Below are 18876 nucleotides of genomic sequence, written 5' to 3'. Positions count from 1 at the left end.
TCATGGTTTTAACATGTACAGCACTAGTGTACGATCCAAGCTTAAATACATTTATTTTATTCATCTTGAATTATTCTGAATGTGGATGCGAAAATCGTTAGCAGAAACACGAAATTAATGCAATAATTTCAAAGCGTATTTCTCGTAACAGCAAACATCATTTTCATAGAGTATAGTATTCACTACGTTGTGTTTTTAAAACCCTTTCAGTGTAAGTTATGGAACGCCGTCACTGCCTTATAGCAGAACACAACGATTGCATTGCGTCATCCTTCCATTACATTATGTCAACACTTTATGACATTAACTCACAATACTATTACATTATGTCAACCTTCCATTATATTATGTCAACTCTTTATGACATTAACCCACAATACTATTGCAATATGTCAACCTTCCATTATATTATGTCAACTCTTGATTACATTAACCCACGATACTATTGCATTATGTCAACCTTCCATTATATTATGTCAACTCTTTATGACATTAACCCACAATACTATTGCATTATGTCAACCTTCCATTATATCATGTCAACTCTTTATGACATTAGTCCACACTACTATTGCATTGTGTCAACCTTTCATTACATTATGTCAACTCCTTATGGCAATTACACACACTACTATTGCGTTATATCAACTTTCAATTACAATATGTTTAGTCTTTATGGCATTAACTCGTACTTTAATTACATTGTGCCAATCTTCCATTGCATTATATCAGCTCTTTATGACATTAAGTCAAAACAATTTTACGTGGTGTAAAAATGCTTTTATATATTTTCAACTCATTATTACATTATGTGCACTCTCTGCTATTTGGTCTAAGTAGTTCATTACATGATGTGAATTTATCTTTAACTCAATATCAATTCGCTATAACACGATGTCAGAATTTCATTACATTATCTGAAAAAATTGTCACATGTGGTCAATTCTTTTACTACTTTATGCCTTCAATATGCTACATGACGACGTGAATCAATTTCATGATGAGAATTTGCCCTTACTTTTTGACAAATCGTTATTACGTTATGTCATTGTGTCTTTACATTGTGTCAAAAATGCTAAGTCTCTTGTCAGCATACATGTATCTTAGGCTATTTCATCTCATATCAGATGTGAAAAGCTCATGTCATACTGTGCGCACTCTTCTACATTATGTCGATTCACTATTACGTTATGCGAACACGGGTATCCTCGGCCTTTATATGAGCATAACGTATTTTCCGCTTTCCGAAAGCACTAAAAATGGCGGGAGAGAAAACTGTCATAAAATAAATTCTCAGCAATTTGGGAATTGCATCTTTAAATGAAAACTTTAAGCGAAAAATGATTGACAATCTTGAAACTTGCAAAGCCTTAACACTGCGACTGTGAATTAAAGTCACGCGTCGAAATTCAATGGCATTTACTTTTATCTGATAATTAAATAAATCAAATATAAGTCGTGCAGCATTTATTTTTCTTTTAAATTGTTTTTTTTAATAAAAATCTTAAACTTCTGATCTTACTTAGAACACTTTATTTTTTATCAGTCTTTAACTCTCCTTTTTTAAAGTGTATACAGATATATCGTATAACACACGTGCACTGGCGGGTTGGGGAGGGGGGGGGGGGCAGAAAACCCGCCCTACTATCTTTAGTCACCAAAATATACATAAAATTAATAAATTTATTAGTTTTACAATGTAGGACATTGCATTACTTTCACATTAAGTTTAGCTGAATTAAATTGAAAACTTTTTTCTATAAAACTCTAAAGCCTGCCGGAGAGTTTTTCCGCTCACTCCCTTTGGTCACCAACTCTATACCGCCCCCCTTCTTTTTTCAAGATTCCCATATGCGCCACAAATATGTGCCCATGCATGCTTATTAAGGCATATTCAATTGATTTAGAAGAGGGACTGGTAGATTTTTGTAACAGAATTCTGGTCTTGGAATGGTTGAAAAAATTACAGTAACTAATTCCGTGACATAGCATTTAGTTGAAAGAGGACGTCAGCCAGAAAGAAAAAAATTATTTACTCGAAAAAAACTCGACAAGCCAAAAAAATTGTCCAAGCCCGAAAATCCTATTTCGGAGAGGGGGTCCGACTTCGATCAGTTCTATATTTTTTCAGTTATACTACATTACCCCTAGTGGACTATACTTTTCTAAAATAAGGTTATGTCTGGGAAAAGAGGGGGGGGGGGCTGATATTATGTGTCTATAATTCGTCCTACTCAATGGGGACACCCCCCCCCCTCTTACGAGTCATTAAAACTCGGTCGTCAACATTCATTATTATACTAGATATACAACTTTCAGATAATGTAAATGTATTTTCACATCAAAACTTTTGGAATCAACATGATAAAGAGTTAACACAATATAAAGATATTTTTTAAATCACATAAGAAAGAGTTGACATAACGTAATTATATATCCACATCACGGAATAGAGTTTTGACATAATGTAATAAAGTGTTGATATAATATAAAGATATGTTCACATTATGTTATACACTTTTAACACCACGTAATAAAGCACTGACATAAAGGTAAGATGTGTTCACTTTACATCATGATGCTCTCGCCGTAAAATAAAGATAAATCCATATCACGTAATAATGCTTTGATATAATAGACATATACATTCTCAAAAAGGAATGGAATTTTGACTTCATGTAATGATAAGTTCAATTATAAAACACAATTTACTTGACGTAATGCAATTTTGACCTCACATATTAAAGAAATGAAATAATATAAAGAAACATTCATTTCACGTAATAAAATTTTAACACAATGTGAACATATTTTCACTTCATATAATGAACTTTGGACTTCAAGTTATAAAGTGCTGACATAATGGAAGAATGTGTTTACTTCATGTAATGCAGCATGGACATGATGTAAAGATATTTTTACATCACCCCATAAGAAATTGACATAACGTAAAGATATGTTCACATCACGTAATGATAGATAGACATAATGAATGCATAGTTTTATGCTATAAGGCAGTGATGGCGTTCCATATAAGTAGTTATTTCAATAAGTTTTTCTTTTCTTGTAAAAAGTATAAAGAGCAACACCAGAGAGAGAGAGAGAGAGAGAGAGAGAGAGAGAGAGATAGAGAGAGAGACTCATACAACCCCCTTTTAACATATAGTCTGTATTTTTTTTTTAATTCTTCGTTTTATTTAAGTTAAGGAGGTCACAATTAATCTTTCTATAATTCTATTTAATTGCCACAATTTTTGTTCATATTCAACCCATTTAATGCAATCAATTCGTTCTCTGTATATTTTGTATGCACAAAATTCTCGTGCATCACCTGTCAATCAAAATACCATAACGCTAGGTGACCTTGAAAGTCTGTTTACGCGGAAAGAATTTCTCTTGTGATTTGAAACAATCTTATGGTCAGTTCCGAGTTCACACCTGTTCAAAAAATATATTGGGTCTCTGCCGGTGGGCCAGGGGCGCCGTATGTTTATCACACCTTTCAAATTCTTTAGCTCTGACCAAAGCAAGTGTATAACATGTAACACATTCAACTGATATCATGCGAAATTCACCTTCCAGGTTTCACTACAACAACAATTATAAACTTACAATTATTTGTTGACTTATTTATCCTTTTTCAGACACAAATAAGAATGTATCCCGTAGATTAAGATTTAAAAAAAAACATAACATAAATTTGCAGACTTCTGATAAAGTTTTAACCAGCTGATTCGTATCGCTTTCTAGAAGGCGGGGGGGGGGGGCATTTTTAAAAATCGCTAAATATCCATGTTTTCTCAAACCGTTTTTTCTTCTTTTAACGATATATTTCAGAATGAAGTAATATTCGTACTGAAGTTAGCACATTTCATTTGCCAAAAATTCGGCTGTGATTTTTGTATTCAGCGTGTTTACTAAATAAAGTTTATCACTATTTTAATTAATGAAATTATTCAGATTATCATCTCTGCCTGTTCAGTAGATTTTCGAGTTTACCGCATTCAATTTTTATCTCCATATTTTACATAATTACAGATTTTTAGTGTTAGTCTAAATGCAATAATCCTCATGTGAACCTTTCCAATGATTCGCCGAGTATCGGTATCGGTATCAAAGAGCAGAATTAATGTGCTAGTCTGATACGTATTTTTTTTTAAATAATCTAGACACAGTGCATGTACATTTAAATTCTTACAAAATAATTAATTCACTTAGTATAATCACGCATCTGATATGTAATACGAAGGGAAAAACGATCTTGTATCAACGATTTAAAATCAAAATCGAAAGTAGAGACAATTAAGTAATTCAATTATGAAAGTGTGTTTCCTCTTAGTGTAATATAATAATAGTCTATTGAACTTTTTATGACTAAAATAATTAGGATTTAACTTGAAACGTGATTGGATATTTTTTTTGCTGGACACGAGTACGTTGTTATTAAGTTTTAAGGCATCTTATTAGTTTAATTATCTGTATGCGATAAATTACCAATATATGTATCAATTTATGGAAAAAGTACAACAAATATTTCGAAAGAAAGTTGATTTAATTTTATTAAATAAGGGCAATGAGAATGTTTAAAATATTTATCATCAGAACTGTGACACACCGTGTTACACGGTGCACAGACACGCTGACTTCAAAGACGCCGACAAGGTTCGAGGTCCACGCTAAAGCGTGGACTTGCGGTCCACGGGGCCCCGCGTTTTTTGCGGAAAACTCGTGGCCTGTACTGTAAGTCCTCTGTTTAAAATAAAACATTACAATCATGTGTATTCGACATTAGATTGTGGACTAGAGCATGTAGAGAGGAATTTATTCTTTTTTTTTTGTTTATTGCGAAAATTGATTACATGTATTTAGAAGAGGAAAAACAGGAGAAGAACTTTATTCTAAGTGGGAAGAAAGACCCCCATTATATCTTTCAAATTACATTTTTTTCTTAAGATGAAAAAAAAAAAATGCTTGAAATGCTCAGCCGTACAAATCAAAACGAAAGTACTCAACTGGAATAGAAAAGCAAACATGGGAGAGGTTGAGAAAAACGAAAGAATAACGAAAGCTGGTCGATTGTTGGTGGCGGCAATAGATTTTGGTACAACATATTCAGGATATGCCTATTCATTCAAACATGACTGGGCAACAGTACACACGAACTCCTGGCCAGGCGAACATCAGCTTTCGTATAAAGCACCAACAGCCTTGCTACTGAATCCGGACAAATCTTTCAAAGCTTTTGGATTTGAGGCAGAAAGCTTTTATTCAAGTTTAACCTCTGAAGAGGATGACCGATGTAAGAAATACTACTTTTTCCGACGCTTCAAGTTGATTCTGAAAACAACACTTGAAGAGGTATATATTCATTTATTAATTTTCCCCAACATTTATGGAACGTACTTGGAATTCGAAAGTAATGCATTTGTTTTATTTTTCATTCTCATTAATTAAAGTTTGCAAAATTTATCTTGTTTCACTTCATATGTCTGCATATCCTTAAATGGGTGATGATGAATTTAGCTTTCATTTAATCAATTTTAAGGCAAGATCAATTTTTGTAATCTGCATTTATTTAATTCCTACCCCACTGATCATTGCTGAGTGCACCTCTTTTTATTATAGGAACTTAAATTTGAGTGTGTAGAGTTGGAGAGTTTGTTCGTGCATGTATACTAGTATTTAATTTATTTCACCTTGCCAAATTTTCTTTAGCAGAACAGCTAACTAAATGTTAGAGGAAGCTGCAACAGCTAACGCGTTAATGTGTCACCTGATAATTGTATTTGGCAAGGTACCACTTTTACAGGGATTATTTTGTTCTTTTACAGAGAGTTCACAGGAACAGCGAGTGTTCGGACATCAATGGAAAAAGTGTTGATGCCATGTCTGTATTCATGCACTGTATAAAGTATTTAAAATCGCATATGTTAGAAGCTTTAAATGATTCTAAAAAATTTGAAACAAAGATTACAGACATCGATTTTGTAATAACAGTGCCAGCAATATGGGACGATACAGCTAAGATGTTTATGAGGGAAGCTGCCATCAAAGTAAGTTGTCAAATATCAAAAATTCACATCCATTCAGGAGGCTAGGGGGTCAATAAATTAACCATCAAATATAATTTATTTTTTTTGATATATGTTAAGCTGTTAACGATCATTTTGAAAAGAAAATTTGTTATAAATGTTCGTTATAAAATTTGATCACTTTAAATCATCACCACATTAAAAAAAAATTAGAGACTAAAATTGTTTATATGAACATAAGATTTTCATTAAGTTTAAATATTAGCACTCGGTGACAATTATTCACTTTTTTTGTCAACAAGTTAAGAACATAGTTTTGAATTATTTCATTTCATAATTGTTATTTTTTCAAGACAAACAACTATGTAAACGAAATATTAAATTGTTTAGCAAATTGTAAAACAACACATTGTAGGCTGGAATACCAGGGGACCAACTCCTTTTTGCTTTGGAACCTGAGGCCGCTTCTATCTACTGCCAGCTGATGTATCTGGAGCCTCAGAACGATTCCAGCTTTCGTGTAACTGAAACAGACTCTGATGCAAAATATATGGTTGTTGATCTTGGAGGTAAATTACTAATATATAATATATATCTCTCTCTCATTGTACATTTGTAAGAATGAGTGTGTTACTTTTGAAATCTTCAATCCATTTCAAATACTTTATACATTTTGATAATATCAATATTGTACCTTTAGTGTAGAGCAGGAATTCAAAGGCTATGCATGTTACTAAATTCATGTTCATGTATACTGAATAAATATACCTGTAGTACACGTTTGAATCAATCATGAGTGAGATACACCAGAATTTAAAAATAAAATCTTGGTTGCGTATTAAAGAAATTTAAAAGTTTTGCCTATCCTGGAAAAAAGATGTCTATTTATCCTTCTTGTATTATTCTAATGTATACACATCTCAGGAAAAGTATACTCGGTGTCCTTATTTACTAGAATATTCCACTTTTACATCTACATGTAGTAGTTGAAAAAGATGCTTAAACTGGGTTTAGCTCTCTACTTGCATCTTCATTTTTTCAGTAATATATAGTTTTATTTTCAGGTGGCACGGCAGATATAACTATACACCAAATGCAGGAGACTAGAACAATAATAGAACTAACTCCTGCTTCCGGAGGACTCTGGGGTGGAACACGCATTGATGAGGATTTTGGCGCCTTTCTCAACGATTTATTTGGCAAACAGGCAATGACAAAATTTCAAAAAGACAGTGCCGAAGACTTTTTTGACTTTTGGCAACGGTTTGAGGTCAAGAAAAGATCATTTGACTTTAAAAAAGGAACAGAAAATATCCATTTACAAGTTCCATTGGAATTATTGTCTACAATCCAAACGATTAATAAAGAGAAAGATATAAATAAAATTATAGAAAAATCAAAATGGAAAGGAAAAGGAATCAAATTTGCGCAGAAGAAATTGCATATACCTACAACAATTATGAAAAGTATTTTTCAGGCAACTACAGACGAAATTGTCAATCATCTTAAGGTGCTTGTGAAAGGAGTTGGCAAAGGTTTGAAAATTATTTTGTTAGTAGGTGGATTTTCGGAATGTTCACTTATTCAAAATCAAGTTCGTGAAACGTTTGAAATCAAAGGTCAATGTCGAGTTATAATTCCAAACCAGTGTGGCTTGGCAGTTTTGAAAGGCGCTGTTTATTTTGGACATCACCCGGATATGATATCTGAACGTGTAGCAAGATACACCTACGGAATTCAGATATGGCCAAAATTTATCCAAGGGGAACATAAAGAGGCAAAGCGGGATGTCCGAGGTTCCGAAGACCGGTGTAAAGACGTATTCTTTAAGTTCGTTACCAAGGGAGACCGATTAAAAGCAGGGTTCATTAAAAGTCACATTTTCAGGGCATTGAAATCAGCCGATGGTGACCTTGAATGTGGCATTTTCATCTCAAACAAAGAAAATCCTAAATATGTTGACGAAGATGGTTGTGAGAAACTTGGAGTTCTGAAAATTGACGTTGAAAGAGGGACGGAAGTCGAGGAGTCTCTGATTTTTGGACATACAGAGCTACATGCAAAGGCCTGTAACTGCTCAACGAAAAAAGAATACAGCGTCACTTTTGATTTGCTGTCAGAGAAAATCAAATATCCCGCCAAAAATTAACCTCAGATCTCAAATTGAATGAATCATAACATTTAAATAAATGTTTGTGCATGTGATAAAGTTTTTTTTTCTACAAATAGCTTATGCTTAGAATGTTGTACGGTGCGAATATGTGATATCAAACTTTACTTGTTATAAAGGTACCTGTGATACAAGAGATAAGGTGATATTTATAAGAGGGTTTCCGTTATCTGATAAAAGATATATACATGGTTAAAATATTTGACTTTGTCACTCCATACATTTTGTTGTGTATTTAATCATTTTTAATTTGTATTTCTGCAAGATATTAATTTACAAAATAACCATTTATTTATGATTACATGTATGGTTTTTTTTTTGAATTCACATCAGAATCTCCAGGATTTTGTCATGCACCTTTTAAAATAACACAAGTTTCTTGTTGGTTTAATTATATAAGCTTGTACATGATATATGTATACAATCCGCTGTCTTCGTTGTTGATTTCAAAAATTACACAATATTCAAAGGAAATGAAATCATTTCTGTAGGTTAATTGTTAAGCAAAAATCTTTTTACTAATTATTCACTTATACAATGTAATATAGATTGACATCAAGCATATAATAATGTTCATTGAATTGTTTTAAAATGGAATAAAATAGTATATATTTAATCATCTATTTAGTTTTACGCCTTATTTGTTGAATGCCCCTATAAATTTTCTGTCACATAATTTTTGTAACGATATACAATGCAAGTGTTAATATTCCCTTAAGTCCATTATTAGTGTTTCACTTAACCCTTAAAATATCTAGAATTCAGGTGCTTCTGGGTGGTTTGTCATAAAATTCTATCAGGGCTTTGGTTTACACTTCCCTGCCTCTATGAGTAGATTTATTTGTATTTTGGCAATTCTTAAATTTACTCTTACGAAATATATCTAATATAGCCCATATTCTAAATAGCACGGGGACTTAGTTTAAAACGTTTAAAATGGGGGATAACCGACACTGATCTAAATATAGTACACACCAATACACATAGTTTACAAACCGAAAGTGCATGTAAATAATGATATAGGACATGAAATAATGGCTGATAAGTCTGCCCTTCAGGCTTCAGTCAGAAATAAACCTTCGAAATCCTTGAAACTTCTTGTGGCGGCGATAGACTTTGGAACAGCCTATTCTGGATATGCCTACTCTTTCAAGTCAGAATGGCCTCAGGTCATTACGAATAAATGGCCAGGTGGGGAACAGATCTCATACAAGGCCCCCAGTGCACTACTACTTAACCCGGACGAATCATTTAATTCATTTGGATTTGAAGCTGAGCAGAATTACGCCTCTTTAACCTCGGTAGAAGATGAGGAATGTCAAGAATATTTCTTTTTTCAGCGATTTAAGATGATATTAAAGACCACCTTACAGAAGGTAAAATTTGCTTAATAGCATATATATTTAGAAATCAAAAGTACACTGGTTTATCGAAGATTTCACAATATTTATGAGCACATATTTAGCCTTAATCATACTCTCTCGTATATACTGTAATTATAAGTTACCTGCATGCTCTTATCATAAAAGTCTAGTAAATGCATTTGTAACGTTTTTTTCTCTCTATGGGGTGTTTGTTTTTACCCGCGTCACAAAATATTGTGGATCCCGTGTATAAATTCAGGAACTCTAGATCTTTATAGATCTAACATAAGAACAACGACAAAGTTCGTTTCAACGAGTGTATTAACAATATCCAAGAGTAGTTTTACAAATCAAATCCAAGCTATGTATATCAACTCACTAACTCTCTCTCCTTATATACCCTGTCTGACACCTAACGTGATTTAGGGCACCTAGTTAGGGCGTAAGGCTCCATCGTTAGGGCACCTGTTAGGGCGTTAGGCTCCATCATTAGGGCACCCTGTTAGGGCAATCGGCTCCATCATTAGGGCACCTATTAGGGCAATCGGCTCCAAGTATTAGGGCCTCTGCACCATTGTTAGGTGTCAAGACACTTAATATATTTAGCATCTGATAAGCGCCATATTAATTAGGACACTAATTAGACTTCCAAGATAAGGGCGCTAATCAGGTACCATGGTTAGGGCTTATCAAATAAACAAAAATAATATTCCTATTTTATTAACAACTGTAGCATATTTACATATATAAACAAAAATATTACATTGGTCCCTCCTTTTGAAACATGACTTCCATTGTCATTAATATCAGGGTATTTAAAACATGAACATGAATTATACGTAAAATCACATTACGCAAATAAAAAAAATGCTCAATACTCAAAAGCCAAACAATCAAAAAGATAAAAGGTAAAACAACAAAATTATATTAAATGAAAATGTCACTAGATTAAATCAAAAGTTCATCACACAGGTAGCTTCACATTTGGATTTCCCTGGCCTTTTTTTTTTCTTCAACATTTTCTCTTCCCTTTTTTTCTGATATAGGCTTTTCTTCCCTAGGTTTTAGGCCGTATAAAGTTGACTGACACCTGACCTGCGGCATCAGTCATCTTAGTTAATATAATTCCTTACAGTACTCTTTTCAACACAACTATGGTCTCGAGAACTGTCACTTTGTTGAAGTCTTCCTCCTTCTTTCTGGTTCCACGGGTTGTAAGGGCGTCCCCTCCTCCCTGGTCCTGTACTGGTACATGTACTTGGGGTTCTCATGTTTTTATAGATACTGTTGAATCCGTCACCCGCGCTTGGAGGTTTGGCAGTATCCGCAGCTGCTATTTCATCATTCAATTCCCCATCTTCAATCTCATACACAGGCTTATAGCCTGGTTTTGTCTCCTTTGGCAGTTCTTTTTCCCCAATCCGCAAGCACTCTTCTTGCATTGCATTAATAACTGCTTCTTGAAGTGTCCTGGGTCTGGTCCGTTTCACTGCAAGTCGAAAATCTTCAGATTGTCCACACTTATCTAAGAAGGACTGTATAGTGTTTTCTTCAACTAAATCTGGATTTCCTGGATAGGCCCTTCGGTACAGATCTTCGATGACCTGTCCTAAATCTCGCAAGGACTCACCAGGTTGTCTTCTCCTTAATTTGACATCTGCAATATATTTTTCTTTCATCGCAGAATGTCCGAATCTTTGATTCATTTTCTCTTTTAGTTCCTCATAGTGATTCTGTACAGTAAGGGGCATTCCATAGGCATAGCTTTCGGCCTGTCCTCGCAAGGTGTTAAGTAAGACTCTGCGAGATTTCTCGGGTCCCCATGAGTTTAATTCTGAGATGTTTTCGAAATATTGTAGAAACTCATCCCAAACATCATCATTGGCCCCTGAGAAGATCCTCCTTACTGGATATTCGTTGGTTCGTTGACCAGCATTTGGTGTCATAGGACTGTTTGTAGATGTCCCGCCAGCCATAGGAAATTCTAAATTGTACCCAAGTCCCTGAGGAGACAGATTACCCAAATGAGGAGTAGTGCGTCCAGATTGCCCAAACATTTTAGGTTCCTGATAGGTACCTGTAGGGGCGTTAGGCGCACTACCACCAATATAGGGTGTATCAGTAGGTGTCAAAGAAATTTCCGTTTTCTTACTGGCATATGTCAGACCTGATTCTCCATACTTCCATGCTACGCCGATTACCATAACAAGCAATACCATACTTGTTACAGATACCAGAGAAATAACTGCATTTTCATGCGATTTCTGTACGATCTTGCTTTCTGGAAAATAGGTCCAGGACATCACCAACAGAGAACATCCTATCAAAGCAAAGAGTACCCAAATAAATAGGATTCTCTTTAAGCTTGGCCTTGGCTTGTACTCGTTTTGAACGGAAAGACCCTGCGAGTTTTGCCCGAACTCCTAAAAGTTAGGATTGTCTGGTATTACTCGACTTGTGGGCTGCAAACTTGTTCTTCACCCCGCATGGACCTCTATTCCAGAGTCATTCAGAGGAGCTGGACTGTCGAAGTACTGTTCTACCTTTCTAGGCGTAATTCTCCTCCTTACGATGGGTGTCTCCATTTCAAACTAAGTGCTGTCCCGTTCCGGTGTTACACGTAGAATAACTTCTTTGGATCCCACCGCTGCCACCAATTGTAACGTTTTTTTCTCTCTATGGGGTGTTTGTTTTTACCCGCGTCACAAAATATTGTGGATCCCGTGTATAAATTCAGGAACTCGAGATCTTTATAGATCTAACATAAGAACAACGACAAAGTTCGTTTCAACGAGTGTATTAACAATATCCAAGAGTAGTTTTACAAATCAAATCCAAGCTATGTATATCAACTCACTAACTCTCTCTCCTTATATACCCTGTCTGACACCTAACGTGATTTAGGGCACCTAGTTAGGGCGTTAGGCTCCATCGTTAGGGCACCTGTTAGGGCGTTAGGCTCCATCATTAGGGCACCCTGTTAGGGCAATCGGCTCCATCATTAGGGCACCTATTAGGGCAATCGGCTCCAAGTATTAGGGCCTCTGCACCATTGTTAGGTGTCAAGACACTTAATATATTTAGCATCTGATAAGCGCCATATTAATAAGGACACTAATTAGACTTCCAAGATAAGGGCGCTAATCAGGTACCATGGTTAGGGCTTATCAAATAAACAAAAATAATATTCCTATTTTATTAACAACTGTAGCATATTTACATATATAAGCAAAAATATTACACATTCTTAAATTCGTATATTACGTTGTGAAAATTAAAATGGTACATATATCACCCATGGGTAATCAAACAAAGGCTCTATTCAAATAATTGATAGTATAAATACACATGATTCAAGAATATTAAATGATATACAATCAGGTTACATGTATTTACTCATTGTAAATAATAATTTTAATAAATACCCCTAATCATTGTAATGAATAAATTGTTGCACAATTCACTCGGAAAAAAGGAATACTCAACTGATAGATATGTCGTATTTATTTATTAACATTTCAGAGAGTTCACAGGAAAACACAATGTGTAGCTGAGAATGGTAAATCTGTAGATGCTATAAAGGTCTTCACTAATTGCATCAAGTACATGAAAGACCATCTACTGAAAGCACTACAAGATAAAATCACAGGAGAAATTTTCATGGAGGACATAGACTTTGTTCTGACAGTACCTGCCATCTGGGACGACACTGCCAAAATGTTCATGCGAGAAGCGGCAGAGAATGTAATAATAAATTAATTGTATGAATATAATGTTGAAATAGTTAACTTAATGACTAACAAAACATGCTGAAAATTTATGTGTAGATGAGAATCTTTGCTATCTTTAAGTAGATTATTCTCCAAGAGATATACAAATAATTGAATTACCTAGACAGACGACATAATTTTTATTGAGGCAAAAGCTTTAATGCTATACATGCACGATACATTTAAAGAAAAAAACTATATCAAAATTGACGAATATTTGTTTTTTTTTTTTATAAAAAATTCCTAGTAAAATCTTTTATTTTAGAAAGAACCTTTAAGTAATATTAAAAACAAATATGGAGTTTCCTGTCACGCTTGTGTTTTTCCTCATTTTTCTCACAATTTTTTTTAACTTAGGCTGGTATTAAAAGGGACCAGTTGCATGTAGCCCTGGAGCCTGAAGCAGCGTCAATTTACTGTCAACTGATGCATTTAGAATCGACAGAAAACAGCAGATTTTTCTTGGCTGGAAAGGAACGTAAAGCTAAATATATGGTCCTTGATCTTGGCGGTAAGTTGTGCTTTTATTAGAATTTCTGAATGCTCGAAAATGTTTGTGTGGTTTGTTAAAAAAAAAATAACCAAATCGATCAGAAATTGTATAATCTTGTATAAGTTATACTCAGTTTTTCAAGTAGAAAATATAGTATTGGGTAAATTTTGAAGCTGATTCAAAAACCTCAAATTTATTAAAACTTTAAACGAAGCAAGACTAAAAGGATATCACTTCATTATAATAGACCAAGATAGTTTAAGTAATTCAATACATAACATGCTTTTGTATAAACCCAGTCTACAATCTTTTTGGCATTTTATGAAGTTGGAAAACATTTTCTTAAAACATTTCTTTAAAATTGAGATATTTGTTATAAAAATATCTGGGAAAAAATATTTATAATTTTGTAATGCAACAGTATTTAGCTATTAACTTATTTCTTTAGCTATTCTAACTACATTAAGGTTACGTGTATTTATAAAATTTCTATTTATTAACAAGGTGGAACTGCTGATATCACAGTTCATCAGCTGAAGCCAGACGGAACTTTGGCAGAGTTGGTGCCAGCTAGTGGGGGTGATTGGGGAGGAACATGCATTGACAAAGCATTTAAAAAATTTTTGAAAAATTTATTTGGTGAAGATGTTCTGGAGACTTTCAAAACTAATCCCGAGTATGTTGAAGACTACTTTGACTTTTGGCAAAGTTTTGAAATTAAGAAAAGAACTTTCGAAGTAAACAAGAAGCCACAGGAAAATGAGAAAAATACAGAAAAAGACCCTACTTTTCATATTCGTCTTCCGGTTGCACTTGCAGAAATAATTGGGAAAAAGACAAATCAAGATACAAAGAAGATAAAATCAGATATAATTTTTCAGGGATTGATTGAAAAATCGCAATTCAAAAATGATTTAAAATGTGTACTTGGCAAATTGCACATGAAACATTCCTTTTTCAAAAAGATGTTTGATCCTACTGTGCTCTGTCTTATTGACCATCTATCAAATCTGATTCCAACTATTAAGGATTTGAAAGTAATTTTGATGGTCGGGGGTTTTTCAGAATGTAACATTGTCCACGAGGCTGTGAAAGAGAAATTTGAAGACATTTGTAGAGTAGTTATACCAAATCAAGCAGGCCTTGCTGTACTCAAAGGGGCTGTTTATTTTGGTCATCAACCAGATCTTATCTCGGAGAGAGTGGCGAGATATACTTACGGAATTCAAACCTGGCCAAAATTTGATGAAACAGTTCACATGAAATCAAAGCTTGTTAAGATGGGAGAGGAAAAAAGATGCAGAGATGTGTTTTTCCGATTCGTTGCGAAAGGAGAAAAGATAAAGCCTGGAGACAAGAAATCTTACATATTCAATGCACTAAAACCGGGAGAAAAAGCATTAGAATGTGGCGTGTACATTTCAAATGAGGAAGATCCTAAATATGTTGACGAGAAGGGTTGTGTGAAACTGGGCATTCTGGAAGTTCCGCTTCAAAGTGTTAGAGATAGAAAATTAGAAATAGAAGAGTCTTTGATATTTGGCCACACAGAGTTACAGGTTACAGCTTGCAATTGTCACACAAAGAAAGAGTATAAAGTTACCTTCGATTTGCTCTCTCCGAACATAGCACTTCCCGAACAATAAAAGCAACTGTATGATGTACCTGTAAATTCTAGACACGCTTTCTTATATTACTCTGAATATTGACTCAACAAAATATGAATAGATGAAATGGACAATGCAAAAAGAGTAGCAGATAGCTGCAAAAATTTTCACAGTAGAAATACAGAACACCTTCTTTATGAATGCCTGTTTTCTAAACATACGTTTGTTGGCCTTTATCCCCTTTATTGTGGGCCAATTCCAACAAGCATTCTGAGAGTATTGCATAGGCAATAGATGTCCCCTACCTGATTTTCCCTTTCTCTTTATGATGTCATTTTATAACAACCTGTTCATGAAAAAGTGCCTACAAAATGTGAACATTTCGGTAATTGCTTGTTTATTAATGAAATGTCTTGGAAATTAATAAGTCGATCTGTCTTAGGAAGAGAAACGTCTATTCATTATATACATGCATGGTACTTTGGTCAAAATAACTTATTTTACATGATCAAAATAAATGATTTTATTATATGATTGAATAATTTCCATCTCTCTGATTGGTTGAGATCTAACTATGTTAGAAAAATACTACGTTGTATTGACCTGCACGTTCCAGGTCAATACAAGGATTTATTTCCTCTATATTGATCTAAAAATAGATTGGGAAATTCCAAATTGATACAAATTGTTTTGGAAAGGTATTTAAACGACTGTGATTTTTTTTCATGGGAAAAAAACATAAGCAAATATATATTTTAGGGTGAGGGTGGTAAGAGGGGATGCAGGGACCCCCTCCAACACTTCTACTGAACAGCATGTTTTTTTTTAACTTTTTGGCAGTCAGATCTCCCTAATAATACTCCTTCCTTTCAAAATCTATCCTATAAAAAGACTGACTCTAAATTATTTTTTCATGGCAACTAAAATTGATTTAAAAAAAAACATTTCAAAGTGATACGACTGGTAAGGTTTATTCACATTTTAATTCTGTTTCTCGCTTGTATTTGGTTAGGACTTAATTAAATGCAAATTAACAAGCATTTTATCGATGAATCATATAATGAATCAATTATTGCCCTTCGGGCTCGGTGAATATTGTACTCCTCAGATGGTTTAATCATTGTATTGACCGAAAAAAACAGCAATAATTGTATAAATATTAAAAAAACAATCAAACTTCATTTAAATCTACCTGCTCATTTGTCTATAAAACAGACATTGGTTGCCGTAAATGTTACATATTTTAGTGAATATTTCATTTGGATTCTTAACGAGTTTTACAGCAGCTTGAATGAAGTGTTTAATTTCACACTAGTTTGCTGATTCTTTACCATTCATTTTTACATGCAGTGTCTCGAATAGCCCTTGTTTTCCAGCTTCTCACAATGACACTATGTGATGAAAAGTGGTCACATAAATTGTTATAAATTCATTAAAGATTCAATAATGCGAAAAAAATCAAGCTTAATGTCATATTATATCTGTATTGTATGTCATGAAGTTCAGGGCATTATTTATTGAACAGCCCTCGTACAACAAATCAGTTCAATATCTGCAAGTGTTTAGAAAAAATGCGGAAAACCAGGGGGGGGGGGGGGCAGACTGACAGCGGGACAGCTAGACAGACCGACGGATGACGGACACGACAGAAACTAGAAACTATATACCCCCGAATCTTCGATTACGGGGGCATAAAAAATAGAGGAATAAGCTTTCGGAGTTGGATTAGCTCACTTGTCTAGCGCACGGGGATTAGTCAAATAACATTATATACCAACATGACCAATACAAAAGTAAAATCTAGACGATTACGGATAACCGGGAATTAGCTTGCGAAGTAGGGATTAACTTTTTGGACTAAAGCACGGGGATTAGTCCATTGACAGTGATTTCAAGGAGAATTATTCACATTTTACTATTTAATTTTTATAGGGAAAAATCAGTAAAGGAATCTAGTTTATTTATCATAACATCAAAAACGCACTTTTTCAACGTCAATCTACATATTAGTTAAAAATCGCTTTAAAAAATCGATTATATACAATATGTAATTAAGTTTTACAATCTGTAATTTTTAATTCTTTTCATTTTTAATGGACGGATATGAACATTACAAACAGGATTCAATATCAAAATCCATAAATAATACAAAATAGGAATTAAATTAAAAAATAATAAAACAGTAAATACACTTCATTTTGCTATGATGCGTAATGAACTGTGCAATGGAAACCCAAGCCGACCCCCTTAATTTAAATGTGGGCAACTACCTTCATTTTTTTTTCTACATGTATATATTTCTTTAAGATCTGATTTACAGGGTTGATTAAGGGTCTACTAAGAATTCTAAATATTTTCTCAATATCTTGATGGGTGCATTTATTGCAAAGATATATACGACCGATCCAAACTTTGTCTTACTGTTGGTTTGTGTATCCCACTACGACCAGTTAACATTTTCTTTGTTTGTCTTTTTCCAGTTGCAGAATGATTGACTTTTCTCCCAAGTTTAAAGATTTTGCCGATCTCTAAAAGCTTTTATGAGAGATTCTGTAGAAGACTTTTAAAATAACCACAATCTATGTTTAGTTTAGAGACTGTGAATATAAGAAAATTACTTTCTTTACCCTGTTTGATAGGATGAATAAAGATATCGTTCTAGATAGAAATCGATCGTAAGATCACTTGTTGCTTTGACAACAAGAACGCATCTAGTTTCTTTTATAATGCAATTGAAATTTTCTTTTTCGAAGAAATAATAATTAAAGCTGTTTAGGCATGTAAATTGAATTTTTAACTATTCCATCATCAAATTGTACACATATGCATGTATGTCAACTTAAAATCAGCGAAATATTTAGTCGGTGCAAAGTAAAACGTAAAAATAGAAATCTTATGTGGTGCGAAGAATATAATATGTGAACGAGATACAGTAATTTATATATCATGCGACTGACATTAGTTATTAAATTTATATATCGTGAATCGTGAGAGAATAATATTTTCATAAAAAGAAATAAGAAACATTTGCCCGACTGAAATATATTTCACCAGCCCTAACATCGTCTAATCATACAATTTGTAAAAAAGAATTCAAACAATACAATATCCATTCCTTCTTATTTATTTTTTATCTGTAATCTTAGCAAGATTAAACTAAAACTTAACTAGGTGCGACAACATTGTAACTGATTATCCCACCAATAAAATAATAATGTCACAAACGGGTTGTCTTTACATAAAACGAAAGTTGAAAACAACTTAACTAATGTGTAAACTATGGCACATGAAAGAAAGTCTTCATCGTCCCGAATTTTAGTGGCAGCAATTAACTTCGGGAAAAAGTATTCGGGTTTTGCCTATTCTTTCAAATCCGACTGGGCAAAAGTGCTAATGAATAAATGGGAAGGTAGCCAGCTATCGTCTTATAAAACACCGAC

At 33.8% G+C, this 18876-nt stretch overlaps 2 protein-coding genes across 2 annotated transcripts; both read left to right on the top strand.

Moving 5' to 3' along the window:
* Nucleotides 1–4967: 4967 nt before the first annotated feature.
* LOC134244250 (heat shock 70 kDa protein 12B-like) lies at nucleotides 4968–8755 on the top strand. Its single transcript, XM_062726511.1, has 4 exons — nucleotides 4968–5358; nucleotides 5832–6053; nucleotides 6448–6601; nucleotides 7097–8755. The coding sequence occupies exons 1-4, from the start codon at nucleotides 5032–5034 to the stop codon at nucleotides 8179–8181; spliced, it is 1788 nt and encodes a 595-aa protein (XP_062582495.1). The 5' UTR covers nucleotides 4968–5031; the 3' UTR covers nucleotides 8182–8755.
* Nucleotides 8756–9154: 399 nt separating this feature from the next.
* LOC134244248 (heat shock 70 kDa protein 12A-like) lies at nucleotides 9155–15991 on the top strand. Its single transcript, XM_062726509.1, has 4 exons — nucleotides 9155–9578; nucleotides 13089–13310; nucleotides 13694–13847; nucleotides 14334–15991. The coding sequence occupies exons 1-4, from the start codon at nucleotides 9237–9239 to the stop codon at nucleotides 15473–15475; spliced, it is 1860 nt and encodes a 619-aa protein (XP_062582493.1). The 5' UTR covers nucleotides 9155–9236; the 3' UTR covers nucleotides 15476–15991.
* The last annotated feature ends 2885 nt before the right edge of the window (nucleotides 15992–18876 follow it).

The sequence above is a fragment of the Saccostrea cucullata genome, unplaced genomic scaffold, assembly GCF_032062105.1.
Source record: "Saccostrea cucullata isolate Sc308-1 unplaced genomic scaffold, CSIRO_AGI_Scuc_v1 ctg6465, whole genome shotgun sequence".
Lineage (NCBI taxonomy): Eukaryota > Metazoa > Mollusca > Bivalvia > Ostreida > Ostreidae > Saccostrea > Saccostrea cuccullata.
Note: the sequence above shows the minus strand (reverse complement) of the source record. Positions and strands in the feature narration are given on the sequence as shown.

What these genes read in the sequence shown, in the direction of transcription:
- LOC134244250 (XM_062726511.1), top strand. Translation starts at nt 5,032, where the DNA reads ATGGGAGAGGTTGAGAAAAACGAAAGAATAACGAAAGCTGGTCGATTG. An exon ending in TGAGGGAAGCTGCCATCAAA is followed by an intron (nt 6,054 to 6,447) that starts GTAAGTTGTCAA and finishes AACACATTGTAG; the next exon opens with GCTGGAATACCAGGGGACCA. An exon ending in TATGGTTGTTGATCTTGGAG is followed by an intron (nt 6,602 to 7,096) that starts GTAAATTACTAA and finishes TTTTATTTTCAG; the next exon opens with GTGGCACGGCAGATATAACT.
- LOC134244248 (XM_062726509.1), top strand. Translation starts at nt 9,237, where the DNA reads ATGGCTGATAAGTCTGCCCTTCAGGCTTCAGTCAGAAATAAACCTTCG. An exon ending in TAAAGACCACCTTACAGAAG is followed by an intron (nt 9,579 to 13,088) that starts GTAAAATTTGCT and finishes TTAACATTTCAG; the next exon opens with AGAGTTCACAGGAAAACACA. An exon ending in TGCGAGAAGCGGCAGAGAAT is followed by an intron (nt 13,311 to 13,693) that starts GTAATAATAAAT and finishes TTTTTAACTTAG; the next exon opens with GCTGGTATTAAAAGGGACCA.